Genomic DNA, 25,993 nt, shown 5'->3' with positions numbered 1-25,993 from the left:
TCTACCACTAGGCCACTCCTCACCTGGAACAATACAGTGTCCCTGGAATACAGAATGCATCTGCACTTATCATGCCTTATCAACCTCCACAGCTACAATGATAAATCAAGTGGCAATCGCTACCCTGCATGTACCATGTTATTGTCATGGGAACCTGTATGGTTGCCAATCACAAAATGAATTTCTCTTTTTGGAAGCACTGAACAGGAAGCACGGAGCACACCCAGAACCCCAGGTCAAGGTCTTCCAAGGGTGGGTCTTTCAGAACAGTGTTATTAACTAAAAAAAAAAAGTGTTACCAGGTTAAAACAATTCCTCATTTCTTAGTGTCAGCTCCACTGGACTGAACCAATCGTATATACCAAACAGATCTATTGGTTGAGGGAGGATGAGGCTCCCTGAATAATGGCTCTGCCAATGCTTGAGCAGGCTCTGGTCAGCATATCCAACCTGTAGTGCCTTGCAAAGGAATGAAGCAATGACAAAGTCGTTGCCCTGTGGTTCTCAGTAGTATTATGAAAGTCTAAATGGAGTGGAGTATCTTCTAGAAGACGACAGAGGTTTGAGGCTTAAACAAAGTTAACATGGTGTGTGTGTTTTTATTTATTTATTTTTAAAATTTTTATACCGTTTTATTCCAAAACGGTTTACAAAAAGGTTACATACATAAAATATTAAAACAGATCAGAACAAATAGGAGCAAAAGCAGAAAGATTCAATCCTTACAAAAGGTCAATGCTCAAAGAAATAGTTGTTTTCAACAGTTTCCTGAATGAACTCCTGTCACTACATTTTCTAATTTGGCCAAGACTATTCCACAACTTTACTCCTGCACATAAAAAGGTCATAGCATTTGTTTCCACATATTTAGGATTGGCCTTTGTTTTCAACAGTGCTGAATTTTCAGAACACAATGATCTTGATGGTTGGTAACCAGACATCAAACTCTTAAAAAAAATTCAGGGATCGTGCCATATGGAAATTAGTGACATAACATAATTGCTTTATATTGGATTCTAAATACAACTGGCAGCCAATGCAGTTGTCGGAGATATGCAGTTATATGCTCATATCTTGGCATTCCAGTTATCAATCTAGTCATGGCATTCTGCAATGCACTGCACCTGGTTTTAGTTATTCCCAGGTACAGGACATTGCAGTAGTCCAGCCACGACAAAATCATTGCTTGTACAACAGCACGAAAGTCAACTGGTGGCAGCATTGGCTTTAAGTGATAAAATTTAAAAAAATTTCACAGATACATTTATTGTATAAGCTACTTTTCAGACTTGTCTCCACACAGACCACTACTCTTGCAAGGAACATCTGAAAGGCACTGTTGGACTGAAGTTTCTAGATCACAGACTCTGAGCCAAGATAAACAGCCCATAGCAATTGCCACTGCTGGAGTTGAAACATCGAATGCATCAAATATGCTTCTAGCTAGGAACTTTCTTGTAGTGAACAAGTTCTTGGATAACTGTTGGAATTCTTTGAGCATGAGGCATTCCTCCCTATGGACAAACTGAAGTTGTTTAAGCAAGCATTGTAAATAAATGGTAGAATTGGTGGCTCATAAGAGGAAATTAGATCTTGCTTCTAATTTGTTTTCCTTTAGTCCCTCTATACCGGCAGAGATGGGTAATACACACTCCTACCAGCAGATGGAGACAGAGAACTACTGAGCTTCATTGTAACCTATAAGTGGGCTGTGCACCCTGCAAGCCAGTCATTGGATAGCCAAACAGATTAATCTCCCCTCAATCAGAAGGCAAAGAACAGCTCAGATACCCGAGCACCTAAGTTGCTGCTACTGAATTAACAGCCCTCTAGACACCTGTGCGCCTCAAACAGCCCCAAAAAACCTGTGGATAAACAATGTTCTTGAATTGTCATTTATTGTAAGATCAAGTTCAAACAACAGGTAATAACATCCACTTGACAGCAAAAAACATCCAATTGTTGGTAACGGGACCCAACACGGTCCGTATTTTGGTTCAAATACACCTTCCTCAGGGGTCCAAGATTCAGCTCACATGTAATGAATGGTCAGTGGGATGCACACATCAGTATCATTAAAAATACAAATACCCTGAAACATGGTGGGTGAAAGCAGAGCACACACTCCTTCCAAGCAACTGGAGGATAAGACAACTGGGCTTGGGCTGTTCTTTATCCTCCAGTTGTCTTATCTCTGCTCGGAAGGAGTGTGTTCTCTGCTTTCATCCACCATGTCTCAGGGTATTTGTATTTGTTTGTATTTTTAATGATACTGGTGCATCCTACTGACAATTCATTACATGTGAGCTGTATCTTGGACCTCTGAGGAAGGTTCATTTGAACTGAAACACTAAACCCGTTACCAACAATTGGGTGTTTTTTGCTCTCAAGTGGATGTTATTACCTGTTATTTGAACTTGATCTTACAATAAACGACAATTCAAGAACATTGTTTTTCCACAGAAGCAGTTCTTGGATAACAGGCAACCCTAGACTGTACTTGAATAAATATGACAGAATGTACTGGAATTGTATTCCAGTAGCAGCACACTACGATTGTAAAGAATACTTTCATAATTAAATCAGCATTTCTGTTAGGCACTTGAATATCAAAAAAAATTGTAAAAAAAAAAAAAAAATTTCACCCACTGATTCTTGGTCCCTTCCCCCCTTCTGTATAGGGGTCTTAAATTCATATTTATAAAAATATTTTCTATTTCAGCTATAAATATATTTCTTGTTTAATTATGGACTCTTTGATAAATATGGATATGAATGCATTTCTTCTTAACAAGATTTATCTTGTTTGATTATATTTTGTAAATTCCCAAAATTTTTTTTTTTTTTTTAAGTTCTTCTTTGCCTCCTTTTACTGACTGCGAGATAGAGTCTGCAAATCTGGGCTGGTCTGGGAGGATTAGAAGAAAGTATCTGAAATGTGAGATATATACATGAACCTCTGGAAAAACAACTACCACCAGGCTATGAATATTTAAAAATGAGATGGCCCACATTAATAAAGTTGAATAAATAAATCCCAGATTGTCTTAATGGTGTTTTAAAATTTATATGCGACGTGCTCAGACCCACAACCCTGTGATTTAGTATAAAGCTGAATCAGAGCTGCTGCTGGGACCATCATAGCTTGTCACCATCCTCCTACCGCCATAAAACAACAAGATGCTAATAAATTAAATAAAGTGAATAAACCAACTTATCTGAAAAGTGTTGAGACGGTTGGCAATTCACTTGACTCAACGGCTGCAAATGATACGGTGAATAACTAGAAACTCAGTCATATCTCCCCTGACTCGAGTTTCATGATCACATTAATGAAACCAGAAGGACCCACATGTGTACAGTTATCACACTAGAAAGCTCTATCAACTAGGAGAGCTTTTTCTTTCATTAATTCCAACTCAGACTTAGATGTTACCCATACATGAAGACCAGATCTCATGACTGTCTTAGAATTACTGTTCATATGACAATCATCTTTGGCAAAAGATAGCTTTCATACATACTCTAATTTGGTTCTTGAGTTGCTCCGCCTCTTGGCGTAACTGGTCAAGTTCACTCATTTTCCTGTGCTAACAATGTGTTTTGCTGCCACTTCCACCAAGACAGATCTGCAAAATAAAACAAGAGGTATGCTGAGAATTACCAAAGTCAAATATGCAGAAGCAGGTCTATTCCTCAGAACTTCCATTCAACATTGAGCTTCTAAAAAATTAAAATCCCAATTGAAATGGCCTGCGAGTGATTATGAAGATCATTACAAAAGAAGAAAACTTTGCATAAACGGGCATAAGAAATCCTGCAAGCCAACAAACCCCCTCAACATCCCATGTCTTACTTGAACTCTCAACCCTTTTCTTATTCATGCCCTCCATTTATATATGTATAAAAACTTATTAAACTTTCTAATTCTAGAACACAGAATAAAATACTATTTCTACATTTCAAATATAAAAAAAAAAAAAAAATTCTACCAGTAAAACAGAACAGTACCAGTAAAACAGAACAGCATGCAAAAACTTCAATTAAAAAAAAAAAGCTAGCACAATACATTTCTCGAGTAGCTTTAAGGAGTTGTATTTGTATGGTTCTGATGATGAAATTCCAAAAACTAGCCAAGAAAATGTTAGTCCCAATGGAGCCAATCTCAAAGCAACTGGGTATGCCAAACAGAATGCAAATTACTGTATATACTCAAAATAAGACGAGGTACTCTTTTTCCCCCAAAAAAGGAAGAAAAAGGTTGACTTGAATATAAGCTGGGGGGGGGGGGGGGGAGAGGGTGTTGTTTAATATTCATGTGTCCTGCAGGCTATGCACTCAGTCCAGCCCCCTCACTTCCTACCCTGCCGGGTTCTCCACCCTATCCCCCCTCCCTCCCTCCCTGCCAGGCTCTCCACCCTGTCCCACCTCCCTGTTCAGTACCATCCCTCCTCTCTATGTCCTGCAGGCCTCTACCAAGCCTGCCGTATGATCTGGTGGTCCAGTGGTAGGCTGAGATAGGAGGGATCCCTCCCGTCTCCTGTCCCGGCCAACTGGCAATTTATTTTACCTCCCTCCCGCCTATCCCCAAATACCTTTTTTGAATCCCTGGTGGTCCAGCAGTGTACCAGGCAGGAGTGAGCTTTCTGTGCACCTGCCCCATGCTGAGCCCCTCTGAGTGACTGCTGTAAGTTCTTGTGGTCCAGTGGTATACTGGGCAGGAGTGAGTTTTTGCACTCCTGCCCAGCCCCGAGTTGCTCCCTGAATGGCTACCACCAGTTCTCATAAATCCAGAGAGAACTAGTGGCAGCCATTCAGCGAGCAGCTCAGCGCTGGGCAGGAGCGCAAAAAGCTCATTCATGCCCAGTACACTGCTGGACCACAAGAACTCAAAGCAGCCACTCAGAGAGGCTCAGCATGAGGCAGGAGCACAGAAAGCTTGTTCCTGCCTGGTACACCACTGGACCACCAGGGATTCAAAAAAGGTATGTGGGGATAGGCGGGAGGGAGGTGTCGACTTGGAGGAAGTTGCCGGATTCGATGCCGGTGGAACTTCCATAGCGGCACCGAAAAGAATCCGCTGTTGAATTTGGCGATTCTTCAAAGTTCTCTTTTGAAGAGAACTACAGCGGGTGCACGTTTCTGCCCTATGGTCCGGACCCAAACACTGAAGGCACCACTTGTACAGGTTGGATAAGGAGATAGGGCGTGCACACCGCTGACACTTTTTAAAACCCGGTGAAGGGGGCATGAAGGGAAAAACGGCCATAGCAAAATCGAAGCCCGAGGCTTCGATGGTGCCAACAGGCCCCGCCGGGGCCGACCGAAAAAAGTCGAAAAAAAGAAGACTTTTTTAAAAAAAAAAAAATTTTACTCAAGAAAAGAATAAAAAAAGAAAACGTGAGAAGATTCACGAAGAAAAAAAACACACAAGCGGGAAGGCGAAAAAGAGATATCCAACAGCCGTTGGAAACACGCGTCTTCTTAGCTCCGCGGAAACTAAGAAACTGGGGACCGCGCACCTTCGTCGGGCGGGAAGGCACTCGTGCACGCGCGGTGCGGCCTAGCTAGAACTTTCTAAGTTCTTAGAGTGCAATCACTCTAAAATTGTCCGTACAGGGGCTCCGTTGGTGCCGTCACCCATCAGTCAAGAATATGCTATGCTGCCTGCTTGTCCTGGGATAATATTTCAACTACAACATTTGTAACAGCAGCCATGTAGCCTGATGCCTAGTGTTCTCCTTTTAATCTATCAACTGGTAAAGTAAAATGTCTAAAAAGCAGAAGAGCTTGTTATTGTGCACTACTATTGTACTCCAGGGGGGAATTCTGCACAAAAACATTGTTTGGGGTTTTTTTTTAAGTTTAATTTCTTTACTAGTCAACAATTATGAACTATTGTGATGAACAGTCTCAAGCAGTATACTGGAATTGCAAATCCCTTCTGGCTTATATACATACATTAGTCGCATAATTATCAAACTTTACTTCGAATTGCTACAGAGCCTAGAGCTGATGAAATTTCAGCTTTGTGAACTGTCCTCATTTATTGAATTTTATACCATGCTATACTGACAGCACCCACCACAAACAAATTTAAACACCAAAAGTACATCTAAAACCAACACACTAACAAGAAATTAGTATAAATGGCATGATCTACTTCATCGATACATAAAATGTATTATTTATAAAACATAATCAATTATATATCCTTGAGGAGATGAGAAGCAAGGGAGATATTATAAATTTTATACTTAAAGAATTAAAGGGGGTAAAACATTTTCCAAAAACAGAGAGGCTATAGTACTAGAAGACATGAAATGAAGATGGTAAGGAGGGAAATAACAAAACAATGTCAGGACATCTTTTAAAGGGTGGTGAATGTTCAGAATATTCTTCTGCAGATAGTGGTAGGGACATAAACAGTAAGAGAATTAAAAAAGCCAAAGGATAAACGGAGGATCCCTATACGGAGGAAGGATAGAAAGACAGCAAAAGGAACATTGTTTTAAAGACAAAAGGAATGCATGCAGCGGCAGGTACAACCCTAACCACCCTTCTGGGCAGAATGGATGGGCTAGTGACATTTTAAAGGTACAGTAAGCCTTTGAGCTGCTGGTTTGGGGGAAGGCCGACTGTGATTTCCTCAGCAATGCTAGTGATGGCATATGTGGATGAGAAGCCTAATGGTTAGTGCAAAGTGCTGAGAATTTGAGGAACTGGGATTTGATTCCTGCTAAGGCTCCCTGTGACTGGGCAAGTCATCTAACCTTCCACTGCTCCAAGTACTAAAAGTTAATTTGTGAGCTCACTAGGGACAGAGAAGTACCTGATGTAAACTGTTTGGTGAACTGCGGTATATTAAGAATAAATTGAAACTTGATGCCTTACCTATTCTTTTTCCTGACCTACAAATGATGATATGGCAAGACACCCAGCTTCCCCCAATCTGCCCAAACCATATCCAAACAGGCAGTTTGTTCCAGGCATACAGTGCAGCAAAGTAGAAGGGACAGAGTTGGGAGTTGGCAATAAAGAAGGGTACAGATAGGAGAGACAACCTAAGAACAGAATTTCTGGGGAGGATTATAGGGCGAGAGAAGAGAGGATAGATATTGTAGAGGCACCTCCTAAGAAAACAAACATCAAACCTGTTAATCTGTCTCCAGATGGGATTAGAAAGGGACATTCACTAATTCAGGGAGTGGGAATCTAACTCCTGAGTAAGGGGGTGGGGGTGGTGGTGGTGGGGGTGGTTAATCTGGCTAATATGCAGAATTTATATCTCATGACTACTTAATGCACAGAATTTTTGTGACCCATGAAGTCCAAGCTAAGGGTAAGCACTACCAGGTACATCCAGAGCAAAGCCTATTGGGAGGGGAGGAAGGAGTAGAAAAGAAAAGCAGCTGCCATTAATTTAAATTATATCTTTACATCTTTTGTGTTCACAAATAGTCACCATGAATCACTGCCTTAGGTAAATTTCTTCATAAAAGAGCTTAATAAATTCCAAGCCTTTACTTTCTTTTTTAAAGTTTTATTTTAGATGAATTTCATTAAAAGCAACCACATGTTTTGCTAAGGGACTCAGAAAACAAAGGGAAAATCCACTGCTAATTCCAAGGATAAGTAACTTAAAATTTGTTTTACTCTTTAAGACTACATCACCACACACCAACACTCAAGCCAAAACCTCCTGCTGGAAATACCTTCTCCTTTAGAGACATCCCCCAAACTTAAAAAGCAGCAGGAAGAAGTACACTCCCTCCTGCCTTGGCCATCTGGATCCCACACAAACACACCCTGACCCCCCCCCCACACACACACACACACTTTTAAATTAAAGATCAGCAGGTACCTGGGCCAGTCTTAGCCCACCCTCCTCCTAGTGCATCCCAGGATGTACTGGGAAGGTCCGCTATTTTGAAGAGGTGGGCCTACAGGCAGGAGGGAGTGGGCATTTCTCCTGCCGAGCTTCAATTTAAAGGTATTGGAGGAGGAGGAGGGGGGTCGGCGGTTCACAGGTGAGTACCTGGTGGCAGGAGGGAGTGGGCATCCCCTCCTGCTTTTTTTTTTTTTTTTTTAACAATTCAGGGGTTGTGGGTGAGGGGGGCTGTCATGAATATTTTTTTTACAAAAATGTAACATGCACATCTGTGCCTATTAAAAAAAACCAAAACCAAAACCCTACTCTTCCTGTCCTACTCAAGGAAGATAGATGTAGGCTATATTGGTGTGCAACTGGAATAATTACTCCCAGATCCTAAGAGGAGACTGCTGTACTGCAAAAAGAGTGCTTGAAGCTTGGTCTACCAAGTCTTCAATTCTAATCTAGTATGCATTCCTCCAGGATCTGTCAAATTTTTTTGGCCTGAGACCATTAAGCTAGATTTTCCAAGTGCATATTTATTCACTAAACATTGATCATTCCCTTTTGCTAATTCCTAAAAAATTACTTCCACTGAGAGACACAAATTAAAAATTGTTGCTAGGATAACACACAAACATCTGACATGCTACTTCCTGCTAGCCCTCCTACCCTTAACATCTATTACACAAGATATGCCATTTATACTAGGACTATGAAAGCCACGACACCTGTCTGTAACCAAAGGCAACATTTGCAACTCTCTTCAAAAATTGTGAGGCACAGAACTTCCATATATCATGTAGTTTAGGCAAGGGAGAGAATTCATATTGTTAAAAGAAAATGCTGGAGGAATTAAGAACTCAAAGACAGAGACTCAAGGGAGAGGAGGTGGAGCATTATGTACAAAGCAGAGCCCGGCTATCTCTACCTAGGCCTTATACTGTACCTAGGAACGACAGAGGTATGAGTTATGATTACATTTGCTCTAACATATTTTGCAGGTGTTCCTTTTCTAAGGGCCAGCAATGCCCTGGCCTCGATTCTGACTTGTGTGAGCATCAGGCATGGAGGAAAACCCAAACCTCCTTAAATACTATATATATCTAAAAGAGTAATACATTCCATCAGTGAAAAACTAATCTAATCTAATCCTTAGGTTTGTATACTGAAACTGTACAAATACAAGAGAAAAATATTTCAACTTAAGATTTTTTTTTTAAAAACATCAAACAAATGGATCAAGCAAAACATGGTGACAGCCTGCTTCAATGATTCAATGTAAAAAATTAGGGTTTCAACCTTGGTAAGTAGTTTTGTTACTTAATTGGTTACTATCAGCAGCAAAATGGATAACTTACACAAAGAAGCAAACAAAGAACTTTAAACACTTCTATAAGGGACTGAGAAAACAGTAAGAATTGAACTGAAGAAGAAAAGGTTAGAAACTTAAAGAGAAAGGGCAACTCCTAATACACCACCACCAGTGTGTCTCAAACCTTTTTAGCTCTGGTACACTAAACAGAGCAAATGTTTTTCACAGCACATCATGACTCAAATTTAATTTTTTGTTGGCTTTCGCAATTTTATAATTTCAGAGTTATTTATTTAAAGTTCTTTAAGCTATGTATGTATGGGTAATTGTAACAACAGTGAAACTAAAGTAGATAGAATAGGATTGCTAATCAATGTGATGGATGTGCTTGTTTTGAGTGCAAATTAACTCAAAACGTGGCTCGATAGTCGACAAGCAAACACTCATTTTATAATCCACCATCTGCAGTCACTCTCTTTTTTTCATTAAGTATACACTAGAATAGATGACATGTACAATGCATATGCAAGGGTCTATCAATGTTATGAGCATCTCTGTGTGTAAGGATATATTAAATCGAAAAAAAGAGAGTGACTGCAGATGGTGGATTATAAAATGAGTGTATCTCTCATGGCACACCCAGAATCTCTTCAGGGCACACCACTGTGCCTTGGCACACAGTTTGAGGGACACTGCACATGCTATGTTGTATGCACTGTCCCTACAGGCAAAGCATGCAAGATTCCTTAACAAAACTGAATCACACAAATTTATATTCCACACTATGAAGCTGAGTTCTGTATATAATCCACAGTATTATCAACTGCAAACCAAATTCCCAGATTCATGTTTAGTCCAAAATATACTTACAATAGTAACTGGTCAACTTCAACAAAATCTCTTCTGGTTAGGTAGTTCTCAAAGGTTTTAAAGCCCCGTTTGAGTAGTTATGTCTCTCCTGTTTCCTATCTGTCCTCTGGTCCAATGTCATCTTTAAGCCTTCAACACAATGCTGAATCAGCTCAGTTACTCATTCAAATCCGTTTAGCTAAAACCTGCTCATAGTCTTACATATCCTTCTGACCCTAATCCACTATTCCATTTTCTTTACAGTATTTCAGAAACAGTTGAGGGGATAGAGTTCTACAAAATAGACTGAGTAGAATGGGTAAACATGGATTGTTTACTATTTAAAAAGTACAAAGACCAAGGGACACAGAACAAATAGGAAAAAAAAAATTCTCTCTCTCTCAAACAATAATTAACCTTTAGAACTTATTATCAGAGGAACCGTAATTAGCATATCTGGGTTTAGAAAAGGTCTGGACAAGTTCCTAGAGGAAAGTCCATGAGGTAAAATGTAATCATATCTGTTAGATTTCCCTTCCTTTAATCTAGCTGCCACATCCCGATATTTGGTTTGTATTCTCAACTTATCAGCAGATGAGATAGTGGCTTTCCCCCATAATATCTGATGCTATGTGGACAACTCCAACATGCCTCTGCCAAAGCAGCAGAAGGTCCCTTAAGCCAACATCCATTCCCCCAATCAATCACTGCAGCTATGAACAGAATTTCAAAAAGTAGTAAGATTCCATGTTACCAACTTAAGTAGTGGTTATAGACATTTTTCCTCCAGAAACTTATCAACCCCCCTTTTAAAAAAAAAAAAAAAAGCCAGATAAGCTCTGGAACTTATTGCCAGAGGTTGTAATTAAAAGCAGATAAAGTAACTATTTGTTGAGTGAAAAAAAAATTATCTTTTATTTGTTTTTAAACTATTACCAAGTATGTACCTTTATGAAATGTTCCTTAATAGACATTTGCATACATTGCTTTCAACATATGCTTCGCTCATATGCATATTTATTGTGGACTGACTGGACTGGTATGTCTTGAAGACTGGGTTGAGAACACCTGCTCTAATCTATTGCCCCAGCATGATCTGTCCTAGACAATGCTCTCTCCCCCCAACTTGTATAGATGGCCACCACCATTTATTCTAGAAGATTATGGGGAATGCCCTTCAATAAGTGAGGCTAACTATACCACCAAACCAGCTGCTTTCTGATAAGATGCCCAGAGTGGGGAGGACTCTGAACCTCTGGAATTTAGGAGACCATTGTGATATCTGGGTCCACTATAGCAGCCTCATGTGAACCCTTGCCTATGGAACTATTTCCAGAACCTCTATCATGGATCCAAGGAGCTGCAGATACACAACCCCCCCCCCCCAAAAAATAAATAAATAAATAAATAAACCATCCCCCCAAAAACCCACATTCAGAAACATAGCTTCCATCTTGGTATCAAAGTGAACTGCAAAGTATGCTACATAGTTCCTCACTCTGGTCATTGACACCTGGAAATCCACCCCCCAAGTCAGACTGAATCAACAAATTATTTCTGTACAAATGCACTCAAAAACCCTCTGTTGAGAAACATGGCCACAGTTACCATGATTTTGGAAATTGTTCTGGCAGCTGTCACCAGAACATAAGAGCAGAAAACTGAACTGAAAGTAATTGTCTAGCATGCATAAAGTGCCTATGGCCATCCCTTATTGCAACTTATTGCAATGTGGAAGTGTGATCAGATCCAGCAAGGTCAGAATTTTGGAACCTCATTCAAGTCTGACCAATAAGACTGCTAACTAACATCTCCATGCAAAAAATGCAGAACCCAAAAGGAACTAATATGTAAAAATAAAAAATCTCAAAAGGGGTAAGTAGTTTTAATTATGGAACTAATATGTAAAAATAAAAAATCTCAAAAGGGGTAAGTAGTTTTAATTATGGAACTAATATGTAAAAATAAGGTAGAAAAGTAAAGGATAAAGGTTTTTTAGGAGTTATACAATATTTGTTACTTGGGGGGGGGTGACAGAAGCTCTAACAATATGTTATATACTTTGTAGGGGGGCACCCTTGAAACAGCCATTGGGCGAAACATGTCAGGTGAAAATAAACCCCAGCTGGTATAGTGGAACAGAGCACGCAAATAAGTGCTTTTTAAGCATATTTAAAAATTGAAACTTATAATATTTAAACAAAATGCATAAATAAAACGTATGAATAAAGTATATAAACAAAGTGCATGAATAAAGCGCATAAAATTGGGTCAATGAGGGGTGCTAAGTAACAATCAAAATTTTGAAATAGCTGCCTCAGCTGTGCACATATTTCTATTGATTAAAAGTGATTAAGACATGGAAAGTACATCTGATGACCTAAATAAAAGTTCCTACTGGTTATACTGAAGATATATATGGTTTATACTGCTTCACATTTATTATTGCTGAACTCAAAAGGAAAGCATCAACTCCTTGAAGTTTAGAATAGGAAGGAAAATTTTCCCTAGTGAATGAAGCAGCAACTCTTCCACCCCCCCCCTTCCTATATCACAACGGTCTCTATAGATTTCCAGTTGTATCAGCTTGTGCACCGTAAACTCCACAGTCTCTCTTTTGACAAGAAATCCCTTTGCCAATTTGGATTGGTTCACTCACTGTGTGACAGAGTTTTGTACAAAGACTTGAGACAGTTATGTCCTGGAAGTTCTCCGTGAACTTTCAGGAATTACAGAAAAATCATAAAACCATTCGTATATTTCAATCTTATACTTCCCAAAGTCAATCAGTTTAGATATTCTTCAAAAAAATATTGCCTTGACTATCTTTCTAAATCTGAGATAATTCATAATCCGTCTCACGTCCAATGGAACAGTTAAGTGATAGATAGCAATTTGAATCCATATTAGAGGTTGTGGTCTGGTAATACAAACGTGATGCACAGACAAATGTGATTCTTGTCTCATCCTTGATGAGCAGCAGTTTCTAAATAAGCTTGCCCAAGTGCAATTGAGAAATTTAGCTACTACAAAATACAGCAGCTATTGTAACCCGTTCTAGGCTCATTAGGGAGAATGGTATAGAAAATCAAATTAAATAAAATACATCAAATAAATAAGGTGTGCCCAAGTAAAAAAGCATGAGAGTTTGAAAAATACAGTAAATATTTGTTCAACAACCTTTTGTTGATCACAGCAAGGTCGATGTACAATTACAGTAATAAAAGAGAAAGCATCCAAACAATACACCAGACACTGAAAACAAAACAACGTAATCAAGAGACACATACAAAATGTGTTCTTATAAAAAGGTTTCTCTACTATTAAATTTTGTGTTTTGTGTATTTTGGGTTTCGGATTTTTTTGTAAGACCCTGTTGTGGCACAACAAGGTGAGATACAGAGGTTAACAAGAGTATATCAGAAGAGGAAGAATGCACATACTTACCATTTATGACTGAAAACAGAGCGCCTACTGTATAAGGCTGGTACAAAGGTCTCTGTATAGAACTATGGGGGTAATATTCAGCCAGCATTAGTCAGTGTTTTCTCAAAATGCTGGGTGCTGCCAGCTGAACTATGAATGATGTTCAACACCTGCACCTATCCACTGGCAAACTAGGGAAGTTCCTACTTTTCAAAATTACTGAGCTGTGGAATAATTTTCCTATTCAACTGCGTGATCTGGGCTCTTTCTAACCATTTCGAAAACATCTGAAAACTTGGCAAATTTCAAAGTTGTAAATTCCGCTTCTCTCCATACTATTCCAAATCCATATTGTATCTGTTCTCCTTTCTAATTTCTTGTAAACTGTGCTGAGCTCTACTGTTATAGAGAAGATGCGGTATATAAACCTAAGGTTTAGTTTAGTGCTGGCACTGAATATTCATTCAGGCAGTTGGTGGCCTACTAGGAGTTACCCTGGCACCACTGATGTTCAACAGTGGAACTTAGTAACTATTCAGTTAACTTAGGACAGGTATCTGGGAACCACCACAGAATACTGGCAGCACCTGGGTAACATTTGGCTCCAGTCTACCTCCAGACTACCCAAACACTAGCTGGATAGTGCTGCAGTGGTCTTCCCAGCTTTTCCAGTTATACAGTGCTAAAAACCTAGGTTTCTCCCACTGAATAGCTAGCTCCCATGCTTAGTTCAGATTTCACCATGAGATAAAAGTAGCTCAGCTCAGAGTCCATATGACATGTGCTACATAGGGACAGAGCTAGATGGATAAAGGAAATACAGTAACTGGCCAAGGAGGAGTCTTGATAATTCTGCTGAGAAGTGTCTGTGAAAGAATGTATGAAAAAGCACAGTTACTTACCGTAACAGGTGTTATCCAGGGACAGCAGGCATATATTCTCACATGTGGGTGACGTCATCTACGGAGCCCCGGCGCGGACAGCTTTTCAAGCAAACTTGATTGAAGTTTCAAGTTTGCACACTGCACCACGCATGTGCGTGCCTTCTCGCCCACTAGAGGGCGCATCCCACCTCGTGGTCCTCAGTTCCATAACTAGCAAGGAAGCCATCCCCGGGGAGGAGGGCGGGTTGTGAGAATATATGCCTGCTGTCCCTGGATAACACCTGTTACGGTAAGTAACTGTGCTTTATCCCAGGACAAGCAGGCATGATATTCTCACATGTGGGTGACCTCCAAGCTAACCAAAAAAGGGCAGGTGGGAGGATGGCAATTTAGGAAAACAGATTTTGCAAAACTGACTGGCCAAACCGACCGTCACTCCTGGATAAAGTGTCCAGACAGTAATGAGAGGTGAATGTATGAACCGAAGACCAAGTGGCAGCCTTACATATGTCCTCCATCGGAGTGGATCGGAGGAAAGCTATCGAAGCTGCCATCGCTCGGACCTTGTGCCCCGTGACTCGACCCGGGGGAGGAAGGCCAGCCTGAGCGTAGCAAAAGGAAATGCAAGCGGCCAACCAGTTAGACAGAGTGCGCTTGGAAACTGGATGCCCTAATCGATTGGGATCGAAGGACAAAAACAATTGAGGAACCTTCCGATGAGGCCTGGTGCGTTGAAGATAAAATGCCAACGCCCTCTTACAGTCAAGCGTGTGAAGCGCCGTCTCGCCAGGATGGGAGTGGGGCTTCGGGAAGAACACAGGAAGGACAATGGACTGATTGAGGTGGAAGTCAGAAACAACTTTAGGTAAAAACTTAGGGTGGGTGCGGAGAACCACCTTGTCGTGATGAAAGACAGTGAAAGGGGGGTCCGCAACCAAGGCTTGCAACTCCCCGATCCGCCTGGCGGAGGTGAGGGCAATTAGAAACACCGCCTTCCAAGTCAGAAATTTCAAGAGGGACTTGTTGAGTGGCTCAAACGGGGGTTTCATCAGTTGAGCCAGAACCACATTCAAATTCCACACGACAGACGGAGGCTTAAGAGGGGGACAAACCCTGAGTAACCCTTTCATGAAGCGTGTCACCAAGGGATGGAGTGACAGAGGGCGTCCCTCCAGAGGTTGGTGGAAAGCAGAAATCGCACTGAGATGAACCCGCACCGAAGAGGTTTTCAAGCCGGAGCGCGACAAATGAAACAAATATTCTAAAACCGAGGATACCGGAACTGATACCGGATCCAGGTGAAAAGACGAGCACCAGGTGGAAAACCTGGTCCATTTCTGCGCATAGCAAAGCCTCGTCGAGATCTTGCGGGAGGCTTCCAACACCTCCTTCACCGATTGAGACAGGTCCGGAGGAGTCAGGGAACAAGAAACCAGGCTGTCAGGTGCAATGACTGCAGATTGGGATGTAACATGGATCCTTGACTCTGAGACAGCAGAGAAGGAGAGACAGGCAGGGGAAGAGGCTCTCTGGCACTGAGCTGGAGCAGCAGGGAGAACCAGTGCTGACGCGGCCACCGAGGTGCTATGAGAATCATCGTGGCCGTGGACGATTTTAGGTGTACCAACGTTCGCATGATCAGAGGGAACGGAGGGAATGCATACAGGAACCTCCCTTCCCAGTCGAGTAGGAAGGCATCCGCTTCCAGACGGTCCTGCGAGTACATCCGAGAACAATATAGTGGTAGTTTGTGTGTCTCCGGAGAGGCAAACAGATCCACCTGTGGCGTTCCCCAGCGAGCGAAGACCTCGCGTAGAACTGCTGAGTGTAGAGTCCACTCGTGCGGTTGCAGAAGTCGACTCAGTTTGTCCGCCAGGCAATTCCGTTCTCCTTGGATGTAGACTGCCCGGAGGAAGATGTTCCGGGAGGCCGCCCACTCCCAGAGGCGAAGAGCTTCGGAGCAGAGGGGCCATGACCCTGTTCCTCCCTGCTTGTTCACATAATACATTGCCACCTGATTGTCCGTGCGGACGAGGACCACCTGGTCCTGCAATATGTGAACGAAGGCTCGAAGTGCTAGGAAGATGGCTCGCAGTTCTAGCACGTTGATATGACACTGACGGTCTTCTGACGACCACAGGCCCTGCGTGCGAAGACCGTCGAGATGGGCTCCCCACGCGTACTCCGAGGAGTCCGTGGTCAGGACCTTGCGAAAAGGCGGAGTGCGAAACAATAGCCCCATGGACAGATTTGAAGAGTCTGTCCACCAACGCAGCGATTTCCGCAAGGGCGGAGTTACCGAAATGAGGCGAGACACCGGGTCGCACTCCTGGCGCCACTGGGACGCGAGGGTCCACTGAGGGATCCTCAGGTGTAGCCTCGCAAACTTGGCCGACACCCTCGATAGTTGGGAGACCTGGCGGCTCATCCGTACCAAGGTTTCCACCCGCTGGGTCGGCAGGTAGGAGCGTAGGCGCACCGTGTCCAGCACCGCACCTATGAATTGAAGAGACTGCGACGGTCTCAACTGAGACTTTGGAAAGTTTATCTCGAACCCGAGAGTTTGCAGGAAGGCAATAGACTGTCGGGTCGCTGAGATAACCCCCTCCCTGGTCGGGGCTTTGATGAGCCAATCGTCCAGGTAAGGGAACACATGGAGTCCACGTGACCTGAGGGCTGCTGCCACCACCACCATGCACTTCGTGAAAACTCGTGGGGACGCGGCCAGGCCGAAGGGCAGTACCCTGTACTGGAGGTGGAGGTCCCCCACCTGGAATCGTAAGAATCTTCGACAGGCGGGATGCACCGGAACATGGGTGTATGCTTCCTTCAGGTCGAGGGAGCACATCCAGTCCCCTTCCCCCAAGAGGGGGTACAAAACCGGGAGAGATAGCATTCGAAACTTCTCCCGGGCCAGGAATTTGTTGAGCTTCCCGAGGTCCAGTATGGGGCGCAGGTCCCCGGTCTTTTTTGGGACCAAAAAGTAGCGGGAGTAAAACCCCGTACCCCACTGGTCCTTGGGGACCGGCTCGACCGCCCGAAGCTTCAAGAGGGCTTTGGCTTCGGTTATAAGGGTCGGTAGCTGCGAACGGTTGCAGGGGACTAAACTTGGGGGACTGTCCGGCGGCGAGGACACAAAGTTGAGCGAGTAGCCCTCGGAGACGATCCGGAGCACCCAAGCGTCTGAGGTAATCCCGGTCCATGCCTCCCGGAAGAACCGAAGACGGCCCCCGATAGGAAGGGGTTCCTGAGAAAGTGCGGAGGGGAACCCGCCCCGTCCGCTCATCCCGTCAAAAGGAAGGCGCTGGCTTAGAAGGGCCCTGCGCCGGGGCTTGGGGTTGTCCCCCTCTGCCTCGCTGAGACAGACGTCTCGGAGGCGGTCTCGAGAAAGCCGGGGTCGACTTCTGAGGGTATCGGCGCGGCGGAGGCCGAAAGGGTTTCTGCGGCGGGGGCCTAGGTTTGGGGCGGACCAGGGATGCTAGAGAGCGCTCCTGTTCCGACAAGCGCTTGGTCGCCGCATCCAATGACTCGTCGAATAACTCGGACCCCACACAAGGCAAGTCTGCCAGGCGTTCCTGCAGGTTTGGGTCCATGTCGAGGGTGCGAAGCCAGGCCAAGCGGCGCATGGCCACCGCGAGGGCCGACACCCTCGAAACCAGCTCAAAGGCGTCGTACACTGCAAGGAATAGGTACAACCGCAATTGAGACAGGTTGGACATAAACTTGTCGAATCCTGCTCTTTGGGAGTCCGGTAACGAGTTTCGATATTGAGGAAGGTCCTTCACCATACCACGCAAAAAGGAGGAAAAGGTGAAGGCGTAGTTTAGAACCCTGGTGGCCATCAGGGAATTTGAATAGAGGCGGCGGCCAAACTTATCCAGGGTCCGCCCCTCCCTGCCTGGTGGAACCGCCGCAGAAACCCGTGAGGGCTGTGATTTTTTAAGAGCAGACTCCACCAGAAGAGACTGGTGTGAGAGCTGCGCCTTATCGAACCTTTTAGGGGGAATCGTCCTATACTTCGATTCCATTTTTGAAGGCACAGACGTGACTGTAAGAGGGTTTGACAAGTTCTTCAGCCAGGTTTGCAGAAGGACACTGTTGAGAGGGAGTCTAGGCACCTCCCTAGGAAGAATGGGGAGGTCCTGTTCCTCCAAAAATTCTTTGGAATACCGAGAGCCTACCATCAGGTCAATCCCCAGGGCTTGGGCCATGTCCTGAACGAAGGATGAAAATGAGGACGGCCTAGCCTGGGGAGAGGGGGTTCTCGACCGCCCCACCGAGGAGAGGGGGGAGGCCTCATGGGAATAATGAGGATCCCTAACCGATCCCGAATCCCAGGATCCCCTCTCGAGGGCCCTCGAGGGGGAAGGGGAAGTTGTCCTCCTCGCAGAACCCTTGGGTGAGGACCCCGGGGTTCGTGGGACACTCTCCCGTTTCCTCGGCGAGGCGGCCCGGGAAGACTTCCCATGGGGTGAGCGGAGGAGCCTCGGGTTGTCGAGGCGCAACTCCGACACCTGCAACGCCTCGTCCCCGAACGACAAGGAACGGTCGCGCCGAGGCGAGCCTTGGGGCCGCTTAGACTTCCTCGATCGACGCCCCGTCCGAGGTCGCGTCGAGGGCGAGGCGTGTCTGGAAGACCCGGAGGAAGAGGAGGAAAGACGGCGCACTCTGCGCAACTTTTCTTTGGGCCTTACACTCCGCTCAGGGGGTTCCCCCGAGGTCGAGGTCCGGGGCGGGGCCGAGACCGAGGTGAACGGGGTCCCAGTACCCGAGACCGAGGTCGCCGAGGCCGGGGCTCCCGAGGGAGCCGAGGCCGGGGCCTCCGAGACCGAAGGCGTCCAGGCCGAGGTCGAGGCCGCCGGAACCGCAGCACGCTGCAACACTTCCAGGGCTCCCGACAGCTCCGATGAGATCAGAGCTCGGAGGAGATCCTGGAAGGCCGGAATCCCCACGAAGGTGGGGAGTTCCGAGTCCGGGGCACACTCCCTGGAGGGCGACCTCGGTCTCGAGTATTCCCTCGGGGTGTGCGGAGTCGAGGTCCGATGCCGGGCCGGGGTCGACCCACCCGCCTTGGCCTGACTCGAGGATGGCTTCTTTGCTGAAGGGGATGGAACAGAGGACTTACCCGAAGCTTGCTTCACTGACGACGCCTTCGAGGAAGAGGGCCGAGGCGAGGCCGAGGCTCCCGAGGACGCCGAGGCCGAGGTCAAGGCCGGGGCCGAAGCCGAGGCCGACGTCGAGGCCTTAGGCGGCGCGTCGACGGCGAACAATTCGGCCATTCTTGCCTTACGGCGACGGAGGGCCCTGTTTTGGAAGGTAGCACAGCGATCACACGAGTCTGTCGGATGTTCGGGCCCAAGACAGACAATGCACCACCGGTGAGGGTCAGTGATGGAAAGCAACCTCTCACACCGGCTGCACTTTTTGAATCCCGTAACAGGACGGGACATCCACGAAGAAAAAGAAGAAGGCCGGGAACGTACCGACGTCCCGCGGCCACGGCTTCCGGGAGCCCCCGGAACCCGAAGAAAAACGAAAGACTTTTTTTTTTTTTGAAAAGAAACGAAAGGAAAAGAGTACCGCGAACTAATTCGAAGGGAAAAACAAACTAAACGCGGCAGCTAGAAGGCAAAAACACTGGAGCTCAGATCCACAGGGCTTTCTTGCTCCGCGGAAAAATTTGAACTGAGGACCACGAGGTGGGATGCGCCCTCTAGTGGGCGAGAAGGCACGCACATGCGTGGTGCAGTGTGCAAACTTGAAACTTCAATCAAGTTTGCTTGAAAAGCTGTCCGCGCCGGGGCTCCGTAGATGACGTCACCCACATGTGAGAATATCATGCCTGCTTGTCCTGGGATAAAAGGTATCCAGCTAGATATTGAAGTAAAATCAGTATAAAAATAAGTCCATGGAGAACAGGAATCCAGTGCTGATCAGCCATTACAGCACCATGACTGATTCCTCAGACATGGTAAAGACACTTTACAGAGCTGCTTTGCATTAAAGACATTTTATAGCAAAAATAATTTGGGCCATTAAAGATAACATTATAGGAGTCAGCCCAGATTAAAATTTTATGTCTATCTCAAGGCTAAAGATTTCCAGCTGTTCACTTATCTAATGGATACTGCAAAAGAATAGAAACAGGACCTCATTATGGTTGAGATTCAAGTCAAACATGAGCGAGTCCGGCTGGAACACTCAGAAGACAATTTTGCAATATAGGACTGATCAAGATGGAAGAACAGGGAGGCAACTTCAGATTGTTTTTGATTTCAGGAGATTGAGCTGAAGTTTGTTTTCAACAACTCATCAGTTAACTACCCAAATAAGAATTCAAGGCACCAAGATCAGGAACATTAGGATCAGTATAGGCAAAAGGCTGAATGTTATTTGTTCAAGGGAAACCAGTGATCCCAAAGCTGTTCTACAAACTGACTACAGGCTTCTGGCAAGATGAGATCTATGAAATTCCAGTCTAAAGGAATCAAAGTGGCAAAAACGCCAAATAGGATCTTAAATGCAATACAAATGCACTTAAATTGAATTCTGAGATACACTGGAAGCCAATGTAATTCCTTGAGCAGAGAAGTTACGTGATCGAATTTACTCTTACCAAAAATAAGTTTAGCTGCAGTGTTTTGTATTAATTGAAGTCTCTGTAGACTGACCTTTGAAAGACCCAAATAAACTGAATTGTAGTAATCCAACCTCGACAAAATGATTGACTGAACCAATACAGAGAAGTGTTGTTGGTGAAAAAGTGCTCTCACTCTTCTCAGAGCATGGAGGCTGAAAAAACACTTTTTAATAAGCGAGTTTAGTTGGTCCTTAAATGTAAGTGAAGAATCGATAACTATCCGAAAAGGCTTCCCTCCAATGTCAGAGCTGACATCGGAGGGAAGCCTTCTGGGTCAGATGAAGATCCCAGTTACCTCCTTCAGGGCTGCTCTTTCCTGCCTTCAGCTGCACAGGGACACATCGTGGACAGCGATTTTTACATGCTGCATTTGTCTGACCCACAAGCCTTCCCTCTGATATCAGCTCCAATGTCAGAGAAGGCTTCTAGGTCAGCCACGTGCAGCATGCAAAAGTCACTGCCCACGATGCATCCCTATGTGGCTGAAGGCTGGAAGGAGCAGCCCTGAAGGAGGTAACTGGGATCTTCAGCTGACCTGGAAGGCTTCCCTCCTATGTCAGCTCTGACATTGGAGTGAAGCCTTTTCAGGTCGGCTTCAGCAGACAGGGGAATGCAGGAAAGAGGGTATGAGATCCCCGGCGGTGGTGGCATTTCGGCGGAAGGGGGTGGTTAGGAAGGAGAGCTAGGGATCCCCGCCAGAGGCCAGTGATTAAGGACAAGAGGGGCGGGAGACCCATGCAGTGCCACGTACTTCTAAGAAGTGGCTCGCGTACTGTGTGTTAAGCAACTCTGCTGTAGAACCTTTAGAAATCTTTGACAAGCATACAACAGTTAGAAAAACAGCAGTATGCAAATTATCGAACAAATGCAAAATGGAAATATTGCATGTCACACTGCTAAGCATTCCTAACTTTGAGGTGAAATTGTGCATTATGACAGTCATTGCAAAATTTTAAGGCATGTACCTTATAGAGTAAAATTATCTCTTTCAAACAGTGTTGCTTTTAGGAAGATATTAGGCACTTTTTTTTTTTAATAATTGATCCTGAAAATTGATCAATTTCAGCCCCTGCATCAAAGATGTCAAATTTGAAACAGACTAGATTTTTATCATAGATTATACTTGCATTGAACATTACACTCTCAAATCTGCAGCAATTCTGCATGAATAGCTGCATCATAATATTTCGTTTAATGTATTTTTTGCTCCATAAGAACGGGGTGGAAATGTAAGTGCATCTTATGAAACGAAGATACAAATTTAAGCCCGCTGCTGCTGCATATTTTAACCCCCCGGGTCGCATATTTTCAATCACCCCCGCCACCGCATATTTAAAAAAAAACAGAACAAAAACCCACTGCTGCTGCATCTTTAATCCCACCCGCCTGCCCAATGCCTCATACCTGGTGGTCTAACGAATTTCCCGGCCAGAAGCGCAGAGATCAAGAGCAAGTTCTCCGCACTCCTGCCTGGGCCCGCACCTATCTCTGAATGGCTGTAGTCAGCTCTCGCGGGACTTACGAGAACTGACTGCAGCCATTAGGAGATCGGTGTGAGCCCAGGCAGGAGCGCGGAGGACTTGCTCCTGATCTCTGCGCTTCTGGCCTGTGGGCCACTGGCTGGGAAAGATGAGAGCCATCTAAGGAGGAAGGAATTAAAAAAGGTACCAAGGGGGTATGATTAAAGGTTCCGGGGGGGGGGGGGGGGGGGGGGGGGGAGGGGGATGATTTATGGTACTGGGGGGCATGTGGTTGTATGGGGAAATGAGTTAAGGTACTGGGGGGCATGTGGTAATATGGGGGATGATTTAAGGTACTGGGAGGCATGTGGTTATATGGGGGATAATTTAAAGTACTGGGGGGGGCCTGCCTGCCTGCTCTGTGCAGTGCCCTGGGAGTTCGGGGGATGATTTATGGTACTGGATCACGTAGTTATATGGGGATGATGTAAGGTACTGGGGGGCACATGGGGGTATGGGGAGATGATTTATAGTACTGGGGGGCACATGGTTGGGTGAAGTCTTATCTGGCAGAAAATAATTGGAAAAAAAATGTTTTTTTAGCCAATGCGCAATTGTCACCTTAGAAGCCAAGGCACTCCTAGTTCAGATGACAATTAACATTGACTCATGAACTAATATAGAAAAAACCGAGGAAAGGGCTGAATCAACAACCAGTTGCGGGGGTGGGGGGTGAGTTGTGGCAGATGGGAAAAATAAGAGAAATGATCATTTCAGGCAAGGAATTTTTGGGCTGACCTTGCATTCTTGGTATCTGAGTGAGGTGTTGTGCATATATACTGAACTTGTTTTGTGTAATGTATTTTTTATTATGGCAATGTGTGATTATGATTTTACTATGTTGGACTAATATGATTTATTATGTATGTTCTCCTGTGAACCACCAAGAACTTTGGATTGTGCCGTATAGAAATAGATTTACAATTTGACTGATTACTGCCTTGGATATTGTCAATTGGATGAGCATGTAGAAAAAATAAAATTACAGAACAAGAGTTAAGAGCAACACTTTTTACTGAACTTTGAAGTTTCTTATGCAATAGTGCTAGCTGCACACAGCAAGTTGGTTTATGCATACTCTTAAGTTGCGAGTTTCTGTTGATTATTGTAATTTTTTCATGGCCCATGATAGAAACACAGATCAGAACACACCTTCTCAATTCACTTGCAGAAGGAAAAACTGAAGAGGGAGCTAATCTCCATTGGTGAAGGGGAGGACTTAAAAGATATGAGTGACATCCTTCTGCAAAGTTCACAACTAAAGGAGAACAGCTTCAGTACCGAATCCTGTCTTTGAAACAGAACGAGTGGTATAACTTCAAAGTCATTGACAAGGGATAAACTTAGTAAAATTTCTGAACTTGGCACTGCTAATGAAAGATTTCCTGCTTTAGACACATTTTTCCCTGCTTCCATCGTAAGCTATAAGATTTTAACTTAAATTTGTGAAAAAACAAATTTGGATCAATAGAAATAGAAGGCTTAAAATGACTCGAAATGAATGTGCTCTCAGTGATGGAATGAGTCCTTAAAGACTCTAAACCAGCGCAATTTCAGTTCAGTTATGACATGTGCATGGTCACAAGATGCCACACAAGATAAATATATATATCTTTGATATAAATCTACCACTTAGACTAGTCATTATGCATCTTTAAAAAGAAAAAAAAGTGATCAAGTAACTGGAGAAAGATGCATTTTAATCTTTATTTAAAACTGTTTTCCATGTGTAGCATTCATAAAATTTAAGGCACATTAATGAAAGTACATCCCTAGCAATCATCCTCAATAGATTAAAAAGAAAATAAATCCAGCTCTTCTCAATATTCCTGTCAGCTCTTAACAGCAATCAAAGATGTTACAAAATGCTATCAGTCACTAAGGAAAAGGTCTAAATATTAAATGTGTGAAATTTTCAAGACGAACTATTTAATTTGAGATAAATAACCTCCTTTGAAGGAAAGTGATAAGTGTTAGGAATTTAACCCCAGAGAGCTTACAATTTAAAATGAGCAATTTTTGAAACCGATTTTAATTTTATAATTTAGTACTTAAGGCTATTTATATTTCTGAGTAGAGAAAAAGGTGCATTGTTGCTTATCTTGCTATACAGTCACAGGTTAAAGATAAAATTAGGACATATTCCTACTTCTCCCTATTAAATAAAAAATATGACAGCTGGAAGTGAGTGTTATGAAGAAACATGTGTACATGGACCAAGTTCTTTTGGTCAAGATTACCGTAATATGATTGTAATTAGAAGATAAACATTTTATAAATTAACTAGAAAATCACCAGAGCACTTTGAAACATTTTTTTGGAAGAATGTTGAGGTTGAAAAAAAGGAGCAGGAATTTCCAACTGAAGTCCTTTACTAGTAGTTATGTTGTTAATTCAAAAATTTCAAAACAAAACAAATGTTATCAGAGGAATTCTTTCAAGTTTTTACAACTAATTTATATGCATATTGACAGGAAGAAACATAAAAAAAACTTAATGGGAGGGCAGGGTCCAAAACTGTGACTAGGAAACATAAGAATAGCCTTACCGTGTCAGACCAATGGTCCATCAAGCCCAGTAGCCCATTCTCACAGTGGCCAATCCAGGTCACTAGTACCAGGTCAAATCCAAGGTGTAGCAACATTCCATGCTACCGATACAGGGCAACCAGTGGCTTCCCCCGTGTCTTTCTTAATAACAGACTATGGACTTTTCCTCCAGGAACTTGTCCAAACCTTTCTTAAAACCAGCTACGCTCTCCACTCTTACCACATCCTCTGGCAACGTGTTTCTGAGCTTAACTATTCTCCGAGTGAAAAAAAATTTCCTCCAATTGGTTTTAAAAGTATTTCCCTGTAACTTCGTTGTGTGTTTGTAATTTTTGACGGAGTGAAAAATCGATCCACTTGTACTCGTTCTACTCCACTCAGGACTTTGTAGACTTCAATCAAATCTTCCCTCAGCAGTCTCTTTTCAAGCTGAAGAGCCCTAACCGTTTTAGTCTTTCCTCATATGAGAGGAGTTCCATCCCCTTTACCATCTTGGTCGCTCTTCTTTGAACCTTTTCTAGCACCACTATATCTTTCTTGAGATAAGGAGACCAGAATTGAATGCAATACTCCAGATAAGGTCACACCCCAACCCCCACATACATTCCAACATTTTCTTGGGGGGGAGGGGTTCTAGTTCTTGCTTCCTTCTTAGGAATCTTCCAGCCTTGTTTTAAGAAACTATCATATCCTGCATGTCAACAAATGTTCTGATGACTACAGTTTGCTGTTAGCTCAACTAATTCTATTGGAGATAAGCCACCATCATTACTACTGCTAAGTAGTACTGCCCAAATCGCAGATTCAAATCAAATCACATCAGTGAAGGAGTAGTTCACAGAAGCTTCTCCAAAACCCAACTGCCCTTAAAGGGAAGACGCACTAGGCGGAATCTTGAAGCTGCATTCAGCGCCCTATGGCAAACGAACTGCATCTT

At 43.8% G+C, this 25,993-nt stretch overlaps 1 protein-coding gene across 3 annotated transcripts in view; it reads right to left on the bottom strand.

The window, feature by feature from the left end:
• The window catches only part of GNB1 (G protein subunit beta 1), a 76,655-nt gene that overhangs the window by 37,690 nt on the left and 12,972 nt on the right, over positions 1-25,993 (bottom strand). For 2 of the 3 annotated variants that reach the window (XM_033921850.1, XM_033921849.1), the window contains one exon: positions 3,525-3,629. In XM_033921850.1, the coding sequence (XP_033777741.1) occupies positions 3,525-3,581 (57 nt within the window). In that variant the 5' untranslated portion in view covers positions 3,582-3,629. Of the gene's footprint in view, positions 1-3,524; positions 3,630-10,058; positions 10,196-25,993 lie in introns of those variants that run through there. The other variant, XM_033921852.1, reaches the window with a different exon arrangement.

The sequence above is a fragment of the Geotrypetes seraphini genome, chromosome 15, assembly GCF_902459505.1.
Source record: "Geotrypetes seraphini chromosome 15, aGeoSer1.1, whole genome shotgun sequence".
NCBI lineage: Eukaryota > Metazoa > Chordata > Amphibia > Gymnophiona > Dermophiidae > Geotrypetes > Geotrypetes seraphini.
The sequence above is the reverse complement of the archived record's forward strand: the minus strand, read 5'-3'. Positions and strand labels throughout refer to the sequence as shown.